General features: G+C 41.6%; 1 protein-coding gene across 3 annotated transcripts in view; it reads left to right on the top strand.

The window, feature by feature from the left end:
• The window catches only part of anks1b (ankyrin repeat and sterile alpha motif domain containing 1B), a 232,954-nt gene that overhangs the window by 79,393 nt on the left and 127,951 nt on the right, over positions 1-25,610 (top strand). For 2 of the 3 annotated variants that reach the window (XM_083999607.1, XM_083999606.1), the window contains exons 5-10: positions 1,181-1,324; positions 7,642-7,717; positions 9,872-9,973; positions 13,968-14,090; positions 15,131-15,318; positions 19,873-20,004. In XM_083999607.1, the coding sequence (XP_083855733.1) occupies positions 1,181-1,324; positions 7,642-7,717; positions 9,872-9,973; positions 13,968-14,090; positions 15,131-15,318; positions 19,873-20,004 (765 nt within the window). Of the gene's footprint in view, positions 1-1,180; positions 1,325-6,589; positions 6,795-7,641; positions 7,718-9,871; positions 9,974-13,967; positions 14,091-15,130; positions 15,319-19,872; positions 20,005-25,610 lie in introns of those variants that run through there. The other variant, XM_083999608.1, reaches the window with a different exon arrangement.

Below are 25,610 nucleotides of genomic sequence, written 5' to 3'. Positions count from 1 at the left end.
TTAAAAGCATCATCCATGATCAAACAAAAGTGGTTGTTCCAGCACCACCACTACTCAGAAAAACCCTCCACTGACACTCGGTTTGATTGACAGGTCTTTCAATACAAAGCAAGTAATTTACCCGTCCCCCCCACCCCACTTTATTTTCGTTTATGATAGAACGTGGAAAAAAAACGCTGATTTTCTTTTAATTTTCAACTGACCTTTAGCTGTGTGCCGCCAGCCACCATAGTAACTGTTGCTATGCTTTTCAAGCTATTCGTACTCGACCTTCACATTTGTTTACAATAATAATAGAGGCTGATTTGCTATGAAAACAATAGTTTACAGTTTTCACACCAAAGTAAATAAAAGCAGCTTCTCCTGCCTAATAATCAATCAATTTTGTTTGTTGAAAAGGAAACTGTCATTAAGAGATTTATCAGCTGTTGACTTTTATATGTTTTTAGTGGACTGTTTTTTTTTTTACACTAACAACAGTGTAAGTCTGGCGAGAATATGCACATGCAGGATTACAGTTATTTCAATAGAAGTATAATTAAGATGTTGTTTGTACAGAGCCTTATTATGTTATATGAAAATGGAAATTGACTGAGGTCTTTGATGAATGTAATATTAGGAAAGCTTAGCTGGACCTTGATTGCAGTGTAATTTTCTAAAAACCCAATAAAAAGCAGGTTTATCCACTTCTTCTACTTCTACTTCTGTGTTTTGGGATTTTTGAAACAGCAAAACCCCAAAATAAAACACCAGCCTGAACCCAAATCCATCCATTTCCAGGACTAGCCTCCTCTGATATGATTGCTAAACTGTGATTTGACAAGATAGTCCATCAAACAGTCAATTATCTGCCACAGTGCATTTGGTCAAACTTTCATGTGTCCTTGACAATGACATGAGCACAAAAACAATGGTACATATTTTCTGCTGCAAAACCTCCATAAATGAGTTCTCTGAATGGGATTATATAACATTGCTGCAAAATTAAAGAAGCCTTTTCTCTTTGTTTCTGATAATCTGACAACAGCATTGTCTCTTTTCTGTGGAATAGAAGATCAAACCTGAAGTTTACACTCATTTAACTTTCATGGGTACAAAAAAAAAAGTGACCAAGGTCCCAGTTTCCTCTAAGTTTGCTGTCTTTGTCATTGACATGTCGCCGTGCTTTTCTCATGCGCAGGTGGTGTGCATGCTGGTGAGCGCTCACCCCAACCTCATGACCAGCCACACTCGCCGACACACTCCGCTTCACCTGGCTGCGCGTAATGGACACCACAGCACCGTCCAGACCCTGCTCGAGGCCGGCATGGACGTCAACTGTGTGGTAAGAAAAAGATCATTAGCTGTTTTTAGCCGTTTGTGTCCTCTACCGTTCATCCAAGGACAGATTTCTGGCACAAATTATAGTGGCCTGTTATGGACAAAGATGGTAATAGAATAATAAGAATTTCGCTTTTTGTTTACTTTTGGCAAAATTGCATTTGAGCCAGACTAACACCCGAACTGACACGGTTACTCAAGCTGATCCAAACCCCCTCTAATTTCTTTTTATGGAGATAGACAGCTAGAGCTTTGTGGTTTTTGGATTGTCACCAATAACCTTGTCAATTTAGAGCAGAAAGAAATTAGCTTTTGTTGCTTTGACAACCATAAATCAATTATTAATGTTTGTGCTGTGGAAAGCAAATATTTCCAACCTGAATGACACAACGATTTCACTCCACTCAGAGAGGAGAATTACTGTACAATGTTGTGTTTGTGTGGGGGTTTTGTCGCATTTTGTACACATTTACTGTACAGATACATAGGGCTAGTGGGTGCCAGGTCTGAGGCAGGATTGAGAAATAAAGAGGGACTTGACTTTGACACTTTCTGTGAATTATCTGATGTAGCTGCGAGTGGAGAAGGTGACTAGAAAGATATCTCTTTGTTCTTTTTGTCTGACTAAATCTTTCAACATCGCTGTGACTTTGAATCTCCTTCCCTCTTCCTTCTCGTCCCTGCTCCGTGTGAATATTTTCATGGCTTCTGCCTTGTGTTTTAAATGAAAGAGGGCTGCCAGCTTTGTGTTTTGTGTATATAATCCACCACAGGCATAAATGTTTGGCAGATTCCCCTTTTTGAAAGTGTGCGTGTGTGTGTCTATGTGTATCAGAGAGCATGTATATGTGGTGTATGCCTCCCATGGTGTGGTGGTGGAGAGGGATGAATAATTGATTTGGAGAAAAGACTGAGAGTGCAGGAGGAGGAGGATGAAGAAGAAGAAGAAGAAGAAGAAGAGGAGGAGGAGGAGGAGGAAGAGGACAGGGTGTTCCTGAGAGGTCCTGAGAGTTCACCGTGTCTTTTATGCCTTTACATATGCTACATCATCAGTCAGGAGAACAGAAATGCAGAGTCACGTACACTATGTGGTGTCTATTACCGCTCAGTTTCTGTCTCGCTGTTTCGACTGCTCTTCTCTTCATCCATTTACATTTTATCTTATTGTGTATTCTGAGTTGTCTGGACGATTTAAACACAGCTTTGTCCTGACCCTTTCTGGGCCATTTGTTTTTCTGAAGCCCTGTCAAAACACAGCCACGCTTCGCTGTGTTCTTTCTCTTGAGACGATTGCCTTTGACAAACTAAAATATTTGACTCCTTCACTTGTCTTAAATGTGTAGAAAACCAACCATTTGCTGTGCTAATCAGTCTCTTGAGACTATTTCAATTGAATCTTTTTCTGATTGTGTGATCAGAATAACTGCTGTTCACACCACAAGACTTTTAAAAAATCTTTTAAAGACTTGTAAGGATGCACAAGCAAGAAGCAAGAGAACTTAAACAAGGCGGCGTACTGATTTAGAGACCTTATTCCCACTCTCTCATCCTTTGTACTTTCATTTCATACATAGTCTGATTAACTTAAAGGGATAGTTCAACATTTTGGCAAATTGGCCCATTGCCATAATCCCTCTGTCTCGTAACGTTATGTTATTATCTCATAGCGTGGTGAATGTGCAGGTCACAACTTGTCCACCAGAGCGTTTTGGAGTTGTTGGATTGTGTATTTGATGAGTTTGATGAGGAAGAAATCCCATGAGCCTCCGTAGCGTAGCTCTGAGCAGCTCGCGGCTCTGCTCCGCCGTTCTAAAAATAGTTTGCACCGACAATTAAAGGTAACAAACCAACTCCTGAAACTATAGGGGTTATGGCAATGGGCCATTTTGCCAAAATGTTGAACTATCCCTTTAAACCTTGCACTTGTTTCCACCTTGATGTTTGCACTGAGGCCTTGCGTCATGCTTGGATTCATGTTTTTTGTAGATTTTTTCTTTGTGGAGCATTTTGTCGCTGTTGACAGTGACAATAGAGAGAGAGACACGCAGGAAAAGCAGGGGAGACAGAGTTGACGATGTGCAGGAAAGGACCTGGACTGGATTCGAACTCGAATTTGAGATTATAAAGGATCGAAGGTAAAAACCAGCTTCAAGGGTTTTCAGAGCTCAGTTAGTCTCAAAGCCTTGGAAAAGCTGCTCGGTCTGAATCAAGAAACAAGACAGTTGAGATGCTGAGGAGCCACAGAGTCAGGGGATAATCAATATCAGGGTTTGCCCAACAAACACGAGAATAAACAAATCCCACAAAGCCTTTATTACCTCCCCTAGCACTGAGAGGTTGATGCTGACAGTTTTATTACTGCACAGTCTGAGATAAATTAAACGAATCCAAGACTATAGATTCAATTCAACTGTTGCCAAATTATGAGCTGACCTGATTTTAATTTGCTACAGTAACATATGGCATTACAGATGCTATATCTAAACACGTAAATCAAATCAAATTGTTTTTTTTTTTAGTACAGTTCAATTCCGAGGAGGGTCTTTGGCTGCAAGAAAACAAATCTGTTGAGGAAAAGACTTTGTCACATGCTGCCCCCGCCCTCCACAATACAGTATGCTCAAATCTGTCACAAACATATTGCAACTGCATTTCTGGCGGATACGGACGTCATGTGTGTGGATTTAATCTCTGGAAAAGACAGAAACAACTTGACCTGTTGGATACGGGACTCGATCTGGTGCTCGCACACCGAGGAGATGCATGACTCAGCGGCATTTTGCCCATCCTCTCTGCCTTCTGTGCTGGTTGCAGTGTGTGTGTGTGTGTATATGTGTGTGTGTTCATGTGCATTTGTGCTCTGATCTGAAGAGGAGGACTGTGTTTCTCTGCAGGGATTTGGCCCCGGGCTCCATGTGTCTAGTGAAGATGAACACTACATGCCTTTGATTTGCCTCATCTTCTGCACCATACACGCTGCTGCAAATCTCTCTCTATCTCTTTCTCTTTCCATCTCTCTGTCTCTCCCTCTCTCTACCAAGTGTTGATGAGCATTGCAAGCCTTTCCTACCTCAAATTATCTCTGCAATTTCCACCTTCATTCTTTTTTTTTTTTTTTGCCCTGTCTCTTTGTGGCTAAGAGATACCAGACCATCTTTCTCTTTTCCTGTGTTATCTCTAATACTGACACGGTAACAAAGACACAGTAACATGATGATTTGACAGAAACACCTGGTGAAGGAGCTGCACTCTTGGTGGGATAAACTGTCTGGTCAATTTGAGTTTAGTGAGCAGCCGTTTGTGTTAGAATACAGTAGTATCGTCATTTAATCCATTCATTCATTTAATTCAAGTAATTAAATTAGCACACACTACTAACTCAGTAATGATCCACTTTCAGTCATGTGTAATACATGCGCTGATCATATTCTGGTTTCAGGTAACAAGATAAAACCTCTAAAGTTCCAGTGTGTAATATTTGGCAAGGTTTATTGGCAAAATCTGATGAATATATTTGTACTAGTAAATAATCACTATAAGACAGAATTTGTTTGGTTTTCGTAGCCTTATAATTATTCTACATATAGCAGGGGTCTTGCTTTAGAGAGTGTTGCCATCTTGTGCCGCCATTTTTGTTTGTACGGCAGCCCAAACAGAAAATCCAGCCAGGTTGAGAGCACGTTTTGCAAGTTTCGCGTTCATAAGTAAACCAACGAAGAAGAAGGCGGAAGGAAAGAAGGAGGAGGGAAACAGCAGACATATCGTAAAATGGTTTAGATCTTCATCTCATCGCTCCATGCTCCTGAAATACTCCTAGTCGTGGAATACAAGTTTTTTTGTCCTCGGAGGCCACTGTCACTTTGCCAACGGGCGCAGCGAGCACGAGCGAGCGCTGCATACTAGAATCTGAATGCTAGATGTCACGGTTTCCCCCCGATTTTACACAATGGACCTTTAAATGACAACTTCAAACACCCCCATGTGCACAGTGAACAAACAGCTGTATAACATCAGCTGCAATATACTGTAGGTAAAATATAGATAAGGATTTCCCTGAAGAAAAAAGGCTTGGTCCAAAACTACAATAGTCTCATAAGTCCATGTGTGCCAGGTTGTTGTCTGTGATAAATTACAATGCTACTCGACTTGACAGGATGATTCTGATAAAAAGTGGAATAGTGTGACTTTATTCAGGTGCAGCTATTTTCGGTCTGTCCCGAAATATATGATGCGAGGTCATTTATCATGTTCTACATCCTGAAACAACATTGTCCTGACAGTCAAGAGGACGAGTTGATCCACTGCTCTTTGGTTAATGATCTAGCAGTGTTACGACTACATCACTAACTTGTTACAGCATATAATGTGTCATATAAAAAGACTTAACTCTCTCTTGTCATATTTCAGTTGATCAACACACCTGGGGCACCTGCTTTCTGTCTTGTTCTTAGATTTGTCCTTGTTTTCCCACCTCCCTCTCTCTGTCCTCTCCTCTTGTATTTTCCCTCCTTCGCTTCCTCTTTGTATAATATTTTCTGCAAGGCCACGGCATCAGAGTTGTACAGCTGAACGTACAGAGTGGATGGTGTGGGCGGCTCGCAGATGGCCACCTTGTAAATTGTCACTAGTTGAAAGCAGTTGTGTGTATGTACGTGTGTGTGTATGTGTGTGTGAGAGAGAGTGAGAACGATAGTACAGGTCAGTAATTGGAGTCAAGCCATATAGGTCTGTCTGAGTGTGAATGAATAATTTATAGAAACGGTACAGTCACTCTCTCTCTATGAATCTCTCTTTTTCCTTTCCTCACTGAGGGGAAATCCCTATGGAGGACGCTGTTGGTAGATGGGCAGGTAGCCAGCCAGCACAAGTCAAAAAAGTATAAACACACACGTAAACACACCAGAAAGGGCCTTTTAGATGTGGACTTGATGATGAATTACATCCCATCCCATCATCAAGAACGTTTCAGCCAGCAGCTCTGAAACAGAAAGTCATCTGCCTTTCAATTCCCGGAAACTCTTAGAGAGTGAGAATCGCCTTCCTCGTTTCCTTGTGACATCACCCCATAACCGCCATGGGAAAAAGGACGGGAAGTGGTATAGAGAGGGAAGGTGAAGAGGGCAACAGTGTGTGTATGTGTGTGTGTCTAAGTGTGTGTGTGTGTGTGTGTGTGAGGAAAAGGGGGTGGCTCATTTCCTGCGCTCCCACCTCCTCTGACTTGTGTGCATGTGGGTAAAGATTGGCTCCACAGGCTGCACATCCACGGCTCTATACGGTCATTTATGCTGCAAATGCGACCACTCGCAGTCGCTTTATTTTTTTAAACCTTGGATTTACACCTGAAATAAACTCTTCAACTAACCGGACCATTGACCTTTGACCGTTCAAGGGCGTAGCTGCATGCGGCGTATCGCCATCAGCCCCCTTCGCTGTGGCGATGACACTTTTGTTGTAGAGGAAACAGGACGACCAAAGTAAGTTCCCCTGCAGTAGGTGTTGATCTGGTGCAGTCAGTGTGTTGTGTTGACTTGATTTTCCCAGCCATGTGTGTAACGGCAGATCTGGCTGTCGTCCAAATAATTTGTCTTCATTAAAGCCTGGGAGTTTTGGGGTCAGTACAGATTTTCATCTGTGAAGGATACAACTGTTTCAGCATATTATTTATGTTGCTGCATGTGTGTGTTTTTCTTTTTCTTTTTTCTTTCTTTTTTACCATGGCTGCGTGAATGCAGCTTCAGGTTCTAGTTAGTAGTTAAAATAAAAAGACATGCAGAGGCAAATCACACTGCTGCATTGACATCTGTTCTTTTTACAACCAAAAACTTATGATGCCATTAAATGTATGTAGAAGATGCTGCAGAGATATAAAACAATCTCCACCCTGAGGACACAAAAAGATATAAAATCACCGCCTCCACCTGTGGCTCCTGAGTGTGGCTCTGTTAAAAGTGGGGCCTTGTCACAGTAATTGTCTCTTTCATCACTGCTGATCCAAGATGAGCCACTTAGCAGAGCCCCCTACCCCCTTTTGTAGTTTCAATGCGTTGCATCATATCTGTATTATCCCCAATGATTGGTAACGCTGGAGGCTGACAACTGGCCAGTGAGGAGAAACTGGGATGTGTAATGGTTTGAATCGTTGTGACCTTGTGCTTCCTGCTTTCTGAAACTCTTGAGTTTAAATAGAAATGTTGTCTTCTTCTCCCCTTTAATTCCCATCCCTGCTCCCGGTCCGTGTGGGTTTCTGTCTGATGTCTATTTTTGTACGTTTTCTGTTGTTGAAATGATTGAATATTAACACGCACTCTCTCTCTCTCTCAGACAGAGAATGGCAGTGCCCTCCACGAGGCGGCTTTATTTGGAAAGATGGATGTAGTTCGCCTCCTGCTCGACTCAGGTAGGTCTATAAATGTATCCCAGCAAAACAAAAACTCTCAAAAACTTGTGTGTGTGTGTGTGTGTGTGTTGTCTTGTTTCCCCTTCCTATTTTAACCTGCGGCTAGAAGCTCAACATGCTTTTTTTTTTAAGGGGTTGTGGGTTGAAAATGCCCTCAGGTGAACTACATCTGTCTGCTACAGTACATTCTTTGACACTGTTAGAAAATCCTGGACTTTTAGTTTTATTATTGTTTTTGGCCATTTTTTCCCCCCCTTTAGTCCAATCAGCTTGATATTTATCTGGTGTCAACACATGAAATCGTGCAGGTGCAGGTGCAAGTACAGGTCAAGAGCCTCAGTTAATGTTGACACCACACATCAGATTTCCTCCTGCAAATTTTCACTCTGTTTCTAGAGTTTATTCAGAATGGAGATGGAGCCAAAAACAATAAAACGTCCACTCGCTGGCGGCTCTGTGGACAGAAAGGCCTTGTTGACTAGAGGGGTCAGAGGAGAACGGTCAGACTGGTTGGTACCAGCAGAGCAGCTACAGGAACTCAGATAATCACTCTTTACAACGGAGTTAAGGAGAAAAGCATGGCAGACCACGTGGAAGCTTGAGCTGGATGGACCATGTCAGGCTCCACTCCTCTCTGTGGAAATAATGAGTCCACAGTGGGCACTGCCGCACAAAAACTAGACAATTTAAGACTGGGAAAAACAAAGTCTGGTCTTATGGATCTGGATTTCTGCTGAGGCGGCAGATGGTAGTGGCAGAATTGGACTTTAACAGCATGAATCCATGATCATTCCCAACCTGCCTTGTGCCAACAGTCCAGGCTGCTGATGGTGGTGTAATGGTACGAGGAATGTTTACTTGGCACACTTTGGGCCCCTTAATACGAATCAATCACGGTTTGAATGCCACAGCTTATCTTGAGTATTGTTGCTGACCATTGAATCCCTTTATGGGAACAATTGACCCATCTACTAATGCAGCAGCGGTACTCAATCAATACTCAAAGAGTTCCTGATCGGCAGAAATGTCTTTTAGCAAATGACGACAAAAAAGAAAGTAGGGATAATATACATTTTATTAATGTAAACTCCCTCCACTCAAATCTGGCGCTGTTGTCCTTTGATGCTGCCACGACCCTCCACCCACTTTCCTTCAGCACTTCCTGTTTCCTGCAGGACTTCCTCTGGGTGGCCATGTTCTTTTGGCCTTGATTTTATTAACTTCCTGGAGCAACACAGTCTTGTGTTGGCCTGAACTTTAACCCACGAGACTGTGTGTATCTGTGCATAATGAGGAGGGGGAGGAGGGGGGTTATTGTAGGCATGCAGAAGGGCAAGCCTGCCTTTTATTGTAGATCATGGACTGGACCGCAGAGGGAAGTGGTCAAAGAGGATGCTGAAATAAACATTCAGTGCGCCAAAAATATCTCCATGTCATGTTTTAAATTTAGTCATGAGAACCTGTATCTTTTTTTTTCTTTAGTTATTTTAATTAATGCATTAAGTAAGCATAAATCTTGACTTTGGAAACTGTACTGTTGTAACCCAAATCTCTAAAAATGAAACTTGAACCAGCAGAGAGTTAGTTTAACTCAGCATTAAGATTAAAAACAGAACCCAGCTGCAACATAAAAGGTGAAAAAACTGAACACTCAACACTTTCTAAATGCACTGCAGTGCAGGAAAACCTCTGAATAGTAAACACTGACTTCAAAAATTCTCATTGTATCTATTCAGCTTGTTTGTGAGTTTGTGATTCTCCATGAGTCAAAGTGTGTATCTGTGTCAGAGTGCGGTTTCTGAGTTTGTGTGTGTGTGAGTCTCATCTTTGTCTGTCTCCATGTTTCGTGCATTCTTGAATGTGTCACTGTCTGGGATTGTAAATTAACATCAAGTATGAGAGCGAGTGTGTTAATCCTCTGTCCCCCTCAAACTAAATGAAAAGCATGTAAGCTGTCACTTATTCATAAAATCATGCTCATCCTCTGGGAACTGGCAGCTCGTTCTGCAACTGAACAGGTGTGTCAACAGCTCTTGTCTCGTGTTGAAATGTGTGTGTGTGTGTGTTTCCATGTGTGTAGTTCATGTGTTTGTGGTGGTGTTGTGATGATACCTTTACCCTGTGTAAATGTGTGTATGTGTGTGTATGTTTCAGGGATTGAGACCAATCTGAGAGATAGTCAGGGGAGAACAGCTCTGGAGATTTTGAGGGAACATCCTGCGCCGAAATCCCAGCAGATCACTGCTCTTATCCAAGGTAAGATGCACACACTCACACACACATTCATACACACACACAAACACGTGCACATAGTTACTTTTAGATTTAGCTGAATTTCACTGGAGAAATTGGGCCATTGCAGAACTTAGGAGCAGAGTAAATGTAGTTCGACCCAATGTACAGATATTCTATATTATTACATAGACTCAGTTGTTGACGATTGGGTGTTGCAAACCTTTCAGAGTGACCTTGAGAATGAATCTCGCAGCCATGTTGATGCACAGTTTACAGGCTGTACAGTACTCGTGTGCGTTGCTGGCTGGCCGTCTTCATTTTCGGATGTTGTTGCGTTGAGCGGATGTGATCCTGTCGAGAAATGCTGTTTTTCGGGAAGTTTATTTCTTTCAATGGGAAACAATGGAAGCTGTTGAATGTGTTTACTTGCTAAAGTTGGGAGAGTTCATAGTTACACATCTCAAGCTCTGTTGATACGCACAATGCAGGGTTGTGTCAAATCTGCCTTGCCATTGTCTTATCAGCTGAGCTGAGTCCAAATCAATTATCTCCTGGACTATGTTACAGATGAATAGATTGCTTTGAGATCAGATGATTTGCATGTTCTGTGCTTTGAATTGTTTAGACACAATGCAGTTTGCTTTCTTTCCTTAACACACCCATAATATACAGTAGTACTAGTATATAATTAATACATTCAAATCACGCCCCATGTAATTTTAAATGTCAGCTTAAAGTTTATAACCATGGTTTATGAGTGGTGTACAGCAGCGTATTTACATCCAATTAAAAACACAGTCTATTCAAATATGGATTAACTAGGTTGCATTATACAGACTGTAGTTGTGCAGTAGTTGTGATATTTATCCAGCATACAGTAGGGTTATTATTAGATGGCAGACTGGTGCATTGTATGGATGTATGTGAATTGTATGAATTTGAAAAGCGGGTTCAAAAGAGCTGCAAAATCAACATTGATGGGAAAATGCCACGGTATCTTATGAAGGACGAACATATGGTTGTGCTTTTAAACAGGGCTGGAGCTGACTGATTGTTTTTTTAGTTTTTTTTTATCACAGAAGCTAAAAGTTTTTTTCCTACTTTACTGAGAAATTATGACAGGAAAAGACAGCAATCCTAAATTTTCCGATGCTGAAATTTGAATAATAAAAAAAAAAGTTTAAAAAAAGCACAGCTGCTAAGATTAATGAAAACAGTCAAAAATGTTGCCAGTATGGTCATAATTTTATAAAAACAGGCTCTCACCACATACCAATTTAGGAAATAAGTATTATTTTGACATTTTTGTTTTCTTCCCTCAGTTTTCCTCATCTTAGTTTTTCACCTGCCATGTTTACAGCAGTGTGTTTTGTGGGTGACCAGTGATTGTTAGTGTGAGACGGCTCTTCAGTCCCCGGGGACCTAAATATTCTCCGCATGGTACCTTTTAAAGAGAGTGTTGTCCTGATGTGATTATGAGGCTCAGCGTGAACGCTGTAATCTGTGGCTTGGAGCCCTTCACTATCTGTCCTTGTGTAATCTGTGGGTGTGTGTAAGGCACATAGTTACAGATGATTTAAGGAGCATGAGATAAAGGCAGACGTAAATGGAGGGAGAGACGGCTTTGCCACACTTACGAAAAAACCAAAGGAACGGTCTGGACAGCAACCCTGCTCTTAGCATCTCTCACCGAGGGAATTTTGAATGTGTACATTCAGCAACTGAGACTACTCCTGCCCCAGTTCCCATGTAGCCCTGTACTACTTTAGCAAGTTATGCGTAATATCTTCCAGTCTGAAACAATAACAAGCGGCACGTTGGCGGGCTGAGAATCCCAGCTGCGCGATTGACTGTCAGACGTTGCCAAACTGCTCCGATCAGGATCCTCGGCTCGGGATGACAGGAAGCAAGCGGGAAGTGTGGGGATGGGCAAACTCTCTTCCAGCAGCTGGAAGCAATCATGCACAGGGGACCACACATCCTACATGGCATTGACTGTGGCCGTAACAGTTACTGTAACAAATTAGCCACAACTAGAAAAATAACAGACATGAAGCTGAAGCTGTGAAACCAGGGAAAACCCAGTGATGCAACAGGCAGAGGAATTTCGCCGTTATCGTAATGGTGGTGATTCCGGTTTCCTGTTTCATGTTTAGCGCTGAAAGCATCTGGTATGCTTTAGTAAAAAAGAGAGAAAGAGGAAAACCCCTCTTAATGTATGCACACCATGTTTAATTGCAATGTCACTTGAACTTATAGTTTCATTTTGATTCTGCTGCTCAGATCCTGTGCTGTGCAAATTAAATCTTATACTGAAAAATATTCAGTCAGCGCTGTACTTATGTAACTTAAAGGACTTTAAGACATTCAGAATCACTGAAAACATCTTTAATGACTTAAATAGCTTTTTTAATGTTTTTTTTTAAATGTCATAAACCCTGTGATAGTAGATAATTGGCCAGGGACAGCAGTCATCAAAGTCTCATCTCAGTAAACCAGAGCTGGAAACAGAGATTTGGACTTCAGTATAGACAGGGGACTGAAAGTGTGTGTGTGTGTCTGTATGAGAGACAGATAGAAAAAGAGGATGAGAGAGGCAGGGGGAGAAAAAGGACACAGCTGTGACTTGGTGAAAAGATCAGCTGCATGCCATTTCCTGTTGGAGGGGAGATGGAAAAGGACAAACCCACACACACAGTCACACACATACACGCGTGCGCACACACACACAACACACACACACACACACACAAGGAGCAAAAGACCTGTCATTTACTCAATTGTACCAGCCGAGGGGCTCTGTGGCTGCCACAGGCACCTCGTTATGAATAGATTCTCATTTGATTTACGGCGAATGATTCATCCCACTGTTAGAATTCATTAAGAGTTCAACTTTTTACTGCCCAGCAGCAGCAGCAGCAACTGGTTACGTTACCACAGAGCTGTGCAGCAGTTTAAAGCTGTAATACTCAGACATCAGCAGACTCTTCATAAACGGAGCACAGTCTGATTGGTGTCTAAGTGCCGTCGCTCTAATCCTTCCTCTTCGAGTCTTGATACACATCATTCCCATACTCGGTGTAAGTGTATGCAAATGTGTATCATAATTACTCAGCTGAATACCTGGATACATAGTGGTAGAAATACACTCACTTCCCTAATTCAATCAAGTTTGATGATGTTGTTCACATACAGAGACAGTGATTTGTTTTATTTTAAAGCACAATGTCAAGATTTATGTTTTGTTTTTGAGAAATTACCATTAAGAAGGCTTTAGGCCTTTTCCTTTTCTTTGTGTGCTCAGACTCTGAGGAAGCTGCTGTATTGTGGAAATGCATTTAAATGATATTTTCTTTTTTATTTTATGTAAATAAAAAGTTATTGTATTTATCTAACTATTTATGTGCACACCACTAATTAACAGGGTCCTCATTAAGTCTGCAGGGACTGTTACATCGATTTCACTGTGTAAGCAGCAGTGTGTTTGTGTTTTCAGCTCCTAATGTCTTACTTAAGCAGGTTTATTAGCCAATCTTGGTGCCCCCCACCCCACCTCACTCCCACCCAGACCCAGACCTTGTTTCTCTCTTCCTCCCTCCCCTTCCTCCTCCCTCTCTCTCTTTCTTTCTTTTCCTACATGGTTCTCCTCCTTTGCCTTTATGAACAGCAGAGTGCTCTATTAGCAGAAGCTGTGAAATGAATTTGTGTTGCGTTGAAAAGTGGGAATTGAATGCAGAGCAATCTGTTCACCATGCTGATGGTTGTGCTATTATATTGATCCAGTAAAATGCCTCTGAAATGCTTTTTCCTTCTCTCCCCCTCCCCTTCCTCCTCCCCCTCCCCCTCCCCCTCCTCTCATTGCCACCATTTCCTTCCAAACTTTTCTTTCTTCTGGCCTGTGGCTCTCTCTCTCCACTTTCTTCCTGTTTTCCCAACACATTTCCGACTGCTCTTCCTCATCTTTCATCACATCTCACCCCATCCTCGTCTCCCCCGTGTCTCCGTGTCTCTGTAGAGTACATGATGGATGAGATGGAGAGGAGGAGCATCGTGGACGAGCCTGTTCGCAAGTGTCCCATCCCAGCACCTCGAACCTCTGTCCCCTCGCCTTCTGCTTCCCCCTCCCTCAGACATAAGAGTGAGTACACACACACACACTTACACACACACACTCACACTCACACATAGACACAATGCAATCAAATGGCTCAACACTGAAGATTTAAGGTCGTGTTCTGACCAGAGAGGCTCCAATCAAAAAAAAAGGAGGAAGAGGTGCAAATGAGATTTTGGGACAGAAAGCAGCAGGAGATGTGAAATAACAACCTCTACAGGGGGAAAAAAATACATTTTGCATGAGGTTCAGAATACGCTTTAAAAAATTCCTCAACATCTCGGAAAGAATCAGCATCAAAAATTAATCCACATAAGTAAGTAAAGCTAAACCCGGCAGCCTTAGAGGAGGACGTTATCTTTCAAGCAGAATATATTTCAGGTTGATGTTTGTGCATTTTTGTGTCTTCTTAAAAAAATAAAACCTCAAAACCTGATTTAAGCTCTTTCCTTTTCTTGCAACACGGATAAAAACATTGCAATATAAATGCAGTCATGGCGAGCAGCTCCTTCAGTGGAGAAAAACCATCACTGCCTTTTCCAAAACAGCCGTAGCATTTCCCTCTGTCCAGCGCTGCCATCTGTGTTTCGAACGCGGCATTGCAACAAGCGGATCTGATCTCCACTCCCATTGACTGTCAGCAGATACCATAATTACCTTGATTACCTTGGAGACTTGGAGGGAGACGAGAGAAAGTGATTAGCACAGTTTGCTCCTCAGACTGCGCCTGGATGCGACTTTGAATGCATTAGTGATGCAGAGGGGGAGACGGGGGAAGTGTGTTTTGCAGCCATTAGTTCTGTCACTGCTTTCTGCCTAAGGTTGATTGTAGCATTAAATCAGGGGAATAGGATAGAGGAATCTAATGTGTTTTAATCCTCTTTGAACTGTACAGTGTGTTTTGTTAGTTTAGAAATCAAAGTGGGGTAGTTGTGTAAGTTTATGTTAATTGTTTTTATTTTAGCAGTAATAGGAACTGGCTTCATTCATAAAACTGATGCTGCAAGGAACTATAGAAGGTTTATATACTGTATCATCCTTCTTTGTTCTTCTCTCTACCACAGATGATGCTGTGACAAGTGAGCTGTCCAAACTGCTCCACGAGATCAAAAAGTGCCGGGACAGGGACTACTCCTTCGAGGAGCTCTGCCACACCATCTCCTCCCACTCCATGGACAGCTTTGGTAGCGGGCGCCTCTCTGACGAGGAGCGCCCAGATCGACCCAATGGCACCCTGACTCGAGGCAGCAAGGTACAGTACGGCAGCAAGTTAGAAAGTTGGCTGGGGCGTTAGAGAGTGTTTGATGTTTGATTTTCTTGAGGAATGTCTTTGGAGGCTCCTCAGCGAGACATATTTTCAATTTTATTTTTTTTCCACAATATGTTTTATTGAGCATCAACATTCAAGTAAAAGACATAAAATAATGCTTATTTTTTTTGGTTTGTTTGTTGAAAGAGACCCATCCCTCCCCAACATTGCACCCTCCTAACCCTCCAGTTTCTGGTCAAATATGTGTCTCTTTAAAATGTATGCCAAATAACAAAATAAACCCAACAACAACATCTCACCTCTCTAAACTCAGCACAGTTGTTTGAAGATGTGCCAAAATGAGTGGTTGAGAAAAAATGATCCACTGAGGTCATCAATCAAATAAAAAAAATTTAATTAAAACTTTGGGAACTTTAAAATCAAATTTACTCATCCAGCTTCTCATATGCAAAACATTTTCTGATTTATTTCTCTGTTATATAACATAACAGTATACATCCTTTGCATTGCAGACCATTGATTTGAGGAAACAAGCAGCAATCCGAAGATCCAAGGAAACTGTTTCATATCAACATTTATATAGAGAGATTATTGGACTATAAAGACAATAAAGTTTTAACTTTAGTTCAAACTTTGTTAATTTAGTAGCTGCACAAAAAAAAAAAAACCTTAGACGAACACAAATAATCTGTTTGTTCTATGTGAGTTGCTTGTAAGCAGGTTTTTAGCTGTTTCTCTCCTCAGAATATAAACATCAGCATCTTTTTAATACATTCATTATTTATACGCAAGTTATCTCATTACAGTGAGTCCAAATTAGTTACAGTACTGCATGTGTGTGGGGGAAGAGTCTTTGCCTTTAAAATGCTTGTACTTTATTCATGTTGACAACAGAGGGCAGTGTCAGACAGACCGATGCCACTGTGCCGACTTGTCCAATTCAGTATTCTCGTGATGTTGCTGGAGCACAACGGCTGCTGAGTGTTGTGTGCGAGGATATGTTTAGAATTATAATTATTATTTGTGCTCAGCCCTTCGCAGCCTGCAGATATGTTTTTTTCTTGACCTTGTTTCTACCTCTCTTTGAAATACAGTTAGTGGTGTCTGCTTCACTTGATCACACGCTGACTCTCTCTTCTCCCTCAATCACACAGAAAGAGAGAAAGAGAGAGAGAGAGGGAGGAAGTGATCAGGATGTATTTTTTGAAGTCCATCTTGTTAGAAATAGGCGACTTTTATCAGTATTAGCCGACCAGAGAATCACAGCCAGCACAGCGTGCGACTCCGAGGCTCTGGGCTTTTTTTCCCCCACCGTGCAGGAAGTCAGATGCTTCACAGCACACAGAGGTCATCTATCACACTGACCTCCCACCTGAGCCTTTAGACCACACATGCTCAGACACACACACACACACACACATACATACATACAAGCATCCAAAGAAAAATGCGATTTAGCGCGCTCGTCGCTGGCTTGTTTCGCCATGTCTGTTTCTGTTTTCCCTTCCATTTCTCTCCCCCTCGCTCGCCAGCGGCACTGCACAATCACAAATACCTCACCGAACAATATTGTGACACTGATCAATAGCTCATTATCTTTTCCATTTCTATAATAAGCTCAATATGAAAGCGAGCTGAGCTATGTTGTGTGTGTGTGTGTGTGTGTGTGTATGTTGTGCACACACACACCTACCTTTGCTCGCTTAAGGTGTAATTATCTCAATCCATCTTGTGTCCCTCTCTCTGTCTTGTAAGTACCAATTTGTATTCTATTACTGACATTCACAGTGTCTGTGCATGTGGCCGGAGCCATTAGTCTGTGATTCAATGTGTCTATTACACATGAATAAAACATGCTAAAAACCCGGGACAGCACACACTCACAGAGGCACACAGGCAGGCTTCTCACATCACCTTGGTGCCCACTGTGTGTAAACTAAGCATTAATGGAAATGCATGTTTATGTGCGTGTCCCGTATTCAAATCAGTGAATACCATATGTGTACTGATGAATGAGTGTGTTTCTGAATGCCAATGCTCCTGCTTTACTGACACTGGTGACGATTTCTATTGTTACATGAAATTGAATGTAGCCTAATCATTCTCCAAAGATTATTTTCATTATCAATTAATGTGTTGGTTTGCTTTTAATGTAATTTAGCACTTGTTTTTGTCTGAAAAATGTCAGGAAATACACAGTGAAATTTCCCAGAACACCATGAGCTTGTTCTGTTTGACAAACAGTCCCTGTCCCGAGGACATTTGTTTATAGCAACACATAAAAGAGGAAGGTGGAGAATGTGGAAGCAGTGAATGTTTGTCATATTTGCTTATCTGTTAATATTGTGGGAACCAGCTTGGAAACATTCAGTTTCCATTGAATTCAAACTGTAACTGCAGTGTTAAAAGTCCCTGATGCCGCATTTGGACTGAAAAACCAATTTCCAGATTCATGTAGAACTCATTATTTTCAGTGAAATTGAATTTTATTGTGTATGTTTGTTGTTTCAAATGTTAACACATGAAACAAAAATGAAGTTAGCTGAAGAACTGCAGCTGTTCTCAGATGTGATAATTAGACATAACTTTAGTCTGGGCTGTATGCTAACAGGGACAAGGTAAACAGGTATCACTTATGTATATGCATATATATCACTTATGTGCTAATTTGCACCAAACTAAAATTCTGTTTAACTCTTGTCAAGATATTTCATGCTTTATAAAAAGAAATGTAAACCTTCAGGATGTGGTTCATCCTCTGGCAGCAGCAAAGCCTCTAAATGTCTGGGGGCATTAAACCGACTAAAGATAAGTTTAAATGGATTTGCTTTAAAAATAAAGGTATTTTTCTGCCAAAATCAGTTAAATCTGAGATAACAAGCTTCAGATTGCAGTTATGTCTCTTCAGGTTACAGAACTGATCAAATTTTCGGTCTCCTACCTCAAATTGAAGAATCCAACTTGTTAACAAGCCCTGAGAAGGCGCACAAGTCATAAAACAGTATCATAATGTAGTTAAGGAAAACATATTCCCAAAGAGGTAATCCATCCCTTTAAGGGTTTCCCCATAGACGGCTAATGTAATATTGATCAGTTATGCGGGTCTCAACCATGAATAATTAATAAAGTGTTCTTTCTATTGAACAAAGGCTGATGTCTGATTTTGACTGCAATAAACCGATGTATGTATCTATTGTTCATGCATACTGTGCAGCATGTGATGTGTACGTGAAGACTGCAGTCCGTTTTACATCGATCAATATTCCAGTGTGGCAGATGCCCCTTTGCAATCTGGAACAATTGGTGACCTTTTGCTTTCAGCCTCATTTTGTGCCTCTATCTCCAGCTTCTCTGCTGCTCTCTTGCTCTTCCTGTCTGTCCTTTCCTCTCTCTCTAAAACATCTCCACAGCTCCGTATCTTAGTTTCCCTCCTGTCTAAGCCCTTTCTCTGAGCATGTCCTCCTGTCTTTAACATGTCCTCTGAATTCCTCCCTGCCTTAATCCTCTCCCTCTTTACATTAGACCTCCCTCGGCTCCCTGGCAGCTCCCTCGCCACCACGGTGTCTCTATTCCTCTCCCCTATTGCTACATATCAGACACTGCAGTGATACCGGCTCTGTCTATGTAATCTGCTGTGACCTGTGTCCTCCGCTGCATCACATGGGTCGCTGAGCTATCAGGTGGGCTGTGTCTGCCCCCTGACATTCATGGCACAGAGCTCATTCACACACCTGCCCCCTGGGAGCCCAAGTGCCCCAGGAAAAGGACACAGTGTGCGTGTCTGTGTGTGCAAGTTGTTTTGCTGTTTCTGCACCTTTTTTCTCTCAGTTTAACCCTTTGCACTGTGGGCCTCAGAGCTGTAATAATGTGGAGTTATTAACATTTATCTGTATTAAATGGTCAGGGATTTTCTATTAATTAATTTTTTTGACTGTTGATTTCTCACATTTTCACTTTTCTTTTCTTCTTCTTTTTTATTTTTATTAATAGTGCAGCGTAAGTGAAAAACAACACGTGTGTGATTGTGATCAACCAAACAACAACAAACACAGACGGCAGCAACAACAAACTACAAACAAACACACTAAGCGAGCAATTGGAGAGACAAAACAAAACCAAACAAAACACAGATTTGGGCAACGGTTTATTCTTGTGGGTGTGCAGGGGACGAGGAACGGCGGGTGACAGAGATCAGTGATGGGGATCAGTATAAACTAGGTAAGGAGTGAGAGCGATAGAGAAGAAGAGGGAAGAAAGAAGAATAATGTAAAATAGAATAAACAGAAATTTAACTCTTAAATTGTTGAGCTGAAATCTGCTAAAAATCTCTGTAAAGTTACCTGGTGTTGGGTCGCAGTTCCCCGTGGGTCCTGTTAAATCTCTTCTCAGTCTAAACTTTGGACTTTGCTGCTTCATTATAAAAGCACAGGCTGATACTGTGTGTCCTCTAACCCTTGACCTTCTCACTGTTGATCGATTGTCATGATGGAGTTCTGGGAATTGATTTTTGTTTTCTGAATTTGATCTATCTCACAGCGGCCGACACCGCCTCTTCCTCCAGCACTGGAAGAAGACGAGGCAGACAGAAGCTGTGGCTCCACTGGATTCTGGGAGGCCCTGACGCCTTGCAATGGCTGCCGCAACCTCGGCTTCTCCAGCCTCTCACAGGTACAAAAGTGAACTTACACACATGCATACAGAGTCTGAATTAATCCATTGTGGCTGGGCAAGTATCACTTAAATCATATAGAATATTTTTAATGCATTATAATGTACTTTTAGTGTTCAATTTTCCCTAATCAGTCCACACTCGATACCCTGTGATGACAAATTGACACTTGAAATCTGTCTCAGAAGCCTATTGATTTCTCTTGATCATCTTTGAGGTCCACCCTGATTGGAGTCCTGCTGTGGTAAATGCACTTGATTGGATGTAATTTAGATAGGCAAGTACCAGACTATATACAGTGTATTGAGACGAGGGCTGTGTGGAGGTGCAGAGACTGGTCAGAGCTGAGAGGAAAGCACAGAGATATTCTTAATGAGAAGCGGGTCCAGAGGGCTGAGGACCTCAGACCGGCCCGAAGGTTCAGCTTTCAAAAGGATAATGACCCGAGACACAAGGCAAAGGCAACACCAGCCAAATCCCTTGACATGAACCCAATCGAACATCCTGGAAAAGACCTGAAGTGGCCCCTGACGGTCCCCATCCAACCTGACAGAGCACGAGACAATCTGCAGAGAGAAATGACAGAAAATCCCCTAAATCCAGGTGTGCAAAGCTCCTTGTGTTAGACCCAAAAGACTTGAGGCTGTAAGCGCTGCCAGAGGAGCTGCAATTACTGACTGAAGGGTCAGAATACTATATTATTTCAGTTTTTTGTTTCCTTTTAATACTATTTCTGAAACTTTCTTTTGGCATCATGGGGTACTGAGTGAACACTGATGAGGAAAAAATGTATGTAAAGGATTTAAGCTGCAAAATAACAAACTAGGTTCAGGATGCACAGTAAGTTTATCACATGGAGTAGAGAGCAATGCAGCATACATACATGCACACACTTATCCACTACACTGAAATTACAGGCTAGTGATATTGCCATTGTTCTGAGTGAATACTTTTGCTGGTTACCGTGGGAACGCAGCGAATGAGCCGTCACTAGAGAGACTGGCTCTCCTGGCCGCTCTACATACTGTGAATCTGTTCAGTATCTGTCTCTCTCTCTCTCTCTCTCTCTCTCTCTGGTTTGACCACCATCATATCTCATGGAGAACCAGGACCAGCATCGATCGATCGATCTGTCAGGAAAACCCATGTGATACAGTTGCATGCACGAACATGAAACCTGGTATCTGATCTCTGATCTCAGCAATTCATGGGAGCACTTTGTATTCCTCGCAGCACTTACACGTCTGCAGCACTGACAGAGCTTTTGACAGCTTAAATAGACAAGTTAATTACAACGGGTGTATGAGTGCAGGCTGTCTTCATCTCGATATGACTGTAGATGTTGCTGTGTCTTGTATATGCACATTATCCAATAATTACAAAGTAATTTAAAACTAGAGAAATAAATACAAATGATTCAAACAAAGCTAGTGTAGCAGACGAGACGACGGTGTGGATTACTTTACAGTATTAAAAGGGTTAACAAAAATAACTGGCAATAAACTGTGCAAAAATGTATAGCCTTAACCATATTATGAGCTTGCTGCCTACAAGCACAAATTGCATTTAAAAGGATACAATCTCCCCATTTTATGAACCTAAATCAAATTTAGGCTGCAACATGAGTGTCCCAGGCCCATTCCTCTGAGCTCCATTCACTTGATTTCTTTGTCCAAATGAAAAATGTGTGTATGCTCATTTATCCACCCACAGGAATAGATTTAGGTCCTCTTACACACTGCTTCTATAGCAATATGTCAGGCACTCCTACATCTGTTGTTTTTTCATTCTATCATTTAGAATACAACTATTTCTGCAGCCTTTATTAGTCATTAATGTACAGTAAATGTTTGAAATAAAACGGTGATAAAGTTCTTTAAATTGGTTAAAGTCTGTCTGTTATTAAAGAATATATTATTCTTAATAAATCAATGGGACTGAGCCAATGTTATAACCACTAACCCACACAGGAGAATGAAGGGCATTTAAACTGACCCACATATATTATTACAGTATGTGGACATATAGTTTCCTATACAAATATTCTCAAATAGAAAGCCATGCAAAAGAGGGATTGAACATTAGCTAAATTATGTATGAATTAAAGAGGAACTATGCAGGATTTGTATCTAAACTATGTTACATTTATAACTTAACAGCTTTGGTTTAATAAATGACCTGTAACTTGTTACGGGGAGAATGGAGGCTCTCTGTCCACCTAGCAACACAAACACACCCCATAACCCGCAATCTCTCGTTCATGACAGATGAGACTATACAAATATACACGCTGTAACATTGTTTATGATATATAACGTTATGTACCGCTCTATTGATTGATGTCTCGCTGGCTTTGTTGTAAACAAATGCACATGGCCAGGAGGAGGGTTAGCAAAACAGCGGAAAAGCGACCAGACTTTCACAGTTCCCCTTTAACCAAAAGGCAGAAATGTCTTTCTCCTTGTGGCAGAGACTTCCTGGATCAGTAAATCTGACCTTGTAGCTTCCTGATGTCATGTTGTCTCGACACTGATGTGGGCCAGTTCATTTGTGTGAGTAGAAATCCTCACCTCTCACGTCTCACTGCCAGATGTGTCAAGTTTCCTGTTGCATTTTTAGCCCAAATCCCTAGAAAAACAAGCAGAATCCAAACTCTGCCCTACTTCCTAGCATCAATACTCAATCTTTCCTTCTTCCTTCCTGCCCCGCCACCCCTCCCAGCCCTCCGTGCTGTGTATGTAAGTGTGGTTAAATGTCTGCAGACGACTCTTTAACGGCGAGATGCGTGTTGGCTCAAACAGCAGGACATCTGACATTTACTACACAACAGACCCTCTGTCTTGTATACTGGCAGCCTGCCTGCCTGACTGGCACTCTGCCTGGAGAGGTTTGCACCTGGATGTGTGAGTGTGTGTGTTTGTGTGTATACTAAGTTGTTGATGCATAGAAGAAAAAAAAAAACAATTGTGTGTTTTAAATGTTTGAGTATGCCTGTGTGAGCTTGTTGGTATATACAGCGTAGTTGGTGGCAGGAGGTTTTGTGTGTTTCCGTACAAATGTGTGTCTGAATTTGGCGTGTCATCTTGAGTTAGTGTGGGTGGGTTTGTGTGTGTGTGTTTGTTTTATAGAAGAGGATATGAGGAAGGAAGGAAAAGAATGAGGGAGGAAAGAGAAATTGTTATTACATAATTAAGTTAGCACCATGCTAATTTGTTTTCTGTAATTGTGATACATTTAGACAGACGCCTCTTCTCTGAGGATGAATGGACCAAGAGGAACGTTTCTGTCGTTCACTTCACGTCCATCTTTTCTTCTCATCATCCCGCAAGAGATCTGTCGACTGACTCTTTGTCCTATGTTCATCTTTCTCTCTCTCTGGCTTTTTTTTCTTTCACTTTATATTTCTGCAGAGGAGTGTGTTAACCTTTGTATCGATTGTCTGAATGCCGAGTTTGTTCAGCTGTCACTCAAGACTCTCAGTCGAGGAACTGCAGTGACTAAATCAGAGAGAGGGAAGAATCATCAGGTTTGACTTAAGGTTCCTCCATAAATACAGAATTTGTATTGTTTCATTGTAAAATGAAAACAATGAGGTGAAAGATGCTGACAACCTCAGGGGAGCTGACAGTACAGTAGCTGCAGACAGATAAATCTTTGTATCCACCGCTTCACGCAAACAAATAGTGATCTAACCCTTCGTCACTGTAAAAAATATTGATATATTGATTATAGCGTCTTTAAGTTTTGAAACTTCTTGGGCACTTTAACAAGCTGTAGTGTTTGTTAAAGCTCAGGCTGACGAAACTTCTGTATTTGTTTTGTGTGTGTCAGTGTGAGTGTGCACATGGCTGAGCAGGTGCATGTGATTATTAATGACGTTACACAGCGCACGCGATCGAGACGGTAGATTTTATTATATAATCCAGAAAAACCAAAGTGGTGCTCTCTGTTTCAAGCTAATGAATTTAGCATGTCACATGTTTATATATATATATGCGTGTGTGTGTGGCCATACAGCTCATGTCTGCATTAGGAAGCTTCCCCCATGTTGCGAATTTCCGTCACCAGCCACGGGTTTCCTCCCACCATTGCCATGTGAACACCGACTGACGCTGAGTTGCGTGTGGAGGAGGAGGAGGTTTCCTCTGCGATGTCGGCTTTTAAAAAAAAAAAAAAGAAAGAAGTTTTTCAAGTCAAGGTTTCACTTGTGGAATCCATGAAAGTGAAAAAGAGCAGAAGAAAAGAGGGAGAAAGCTAAAAGCAAGAAAGAAAAAAGATGCAGACGAAGAGAGAGGTCGACACAGGGTTGCCAGGCAACACAGAAATTCATGAGATGTCAGGCGTGGGATGTCCACCATTGACAAATCTCAGTCACAATCAACACAGGTGCGTCACACAGATTCGCACACGTCAGCATTTCTTGACTGAATCTCCGAGCTTCTCCTCATTTCACCACCTCTCCATCTTCCTCCTTGTTGTTCAACCACCTCTCTCCCTCCCTCCCTCTCTCTCTCTCTCTCTCTCTCTCTCTCTCTCTCTCTCTCTCTCTCTCTCTCTCCTCCCACTCTCACTCAGACTTACCTATTAGTCTCCTCTCTTTCTCCTGCTGTTTTCCTCTCTGCAGTAAGAGGCTGCTGACCTTTAATGGTCTCAGCCCTGGCAGTCTAAAGGTGTTCAGAGGGAGAGCGCGTCCGTGTCGTGCTGCCACAGGTTAAGATCAGAAACCCACGAGGGCTCTTGCAGATGTTAAGCAACATCAAAGAGCGGGTGTGTCTGAGAGGGCAGGGATTTGGTGGAGAGCTTTATAAGCCTGCAAATGAAGGAGTGAACGTGCTCTGTGGGAGAATGGGTGAGGTGTTTGATTTTATACAGTGAGGTTCACAAGTCTAAGACCTTTGGACTCCACTATATATTAAATAGTTTGGGTTTCATTATAGGTTTTCTAGTTATGTAAAAGTTTTGTTGGCTATAGATAATATTTAATAGTTCTATATTGTAAAGACCTGGGCTGTGAAAAGGTCATGATATATTTAAATGATAGTTTCAATAGCTGTTTTAACCTGCATCTGTACCTTTAAAAGGGAAAGTCAGTTTTTGTAAAGAAAACTAGCGAATCAACTTTTCCAGATACCAACTGTACTACTGTGTGACTACTGTAAGGCCAGAATCATTGTTCATTGACTATTTGTTAATGGCATTGAGTGTTTAATTTCAATCATTGTTCACACAAAGATGCACAACACTCACACTTCCAGCTTTTCATGAGAATTTCAATCATTTTATTTTATATTGTAGTCAATTGAATATATTTGGATTGATGGTTGCACAAAAGCAAGCAATTTCGACAATGGGCTTTATTATATATGGGTTATAATTATATTTAAGTACAGTATTCATTTCATTTGCTTAAAAAAATATACAATAGAAATGTCCTGTAGATTTTTATTGGTTAAGACTGCAGTTACAGAGCCTGTAGCCCCAACACACCATGAACTATCCACAAAACAAAGTCTGTGAAAAACAAGGGCAGATCCGCTGTCATGCTGTGCTATAGCTGTGTCAGTAAGGTGTGTGTGTTCAAGGTTGATGTGGATGCAATGGGACT

Source organism: Trachurus trachurus (genome assembly GCF_905171665.1).
Source record: "Trachurus trachurus genome assembly, chromosome: 23".
NCBI lineage: Eukaryota > Metazoa > Chordata > Actinopteri > Carangiformes > Carangidae > Trachurus > Trachurus trachurus.
Note: the sequence above shows the minus strand (reverse complement) of the source record. Positions and strands in the feature narration are given on the sequence as shown.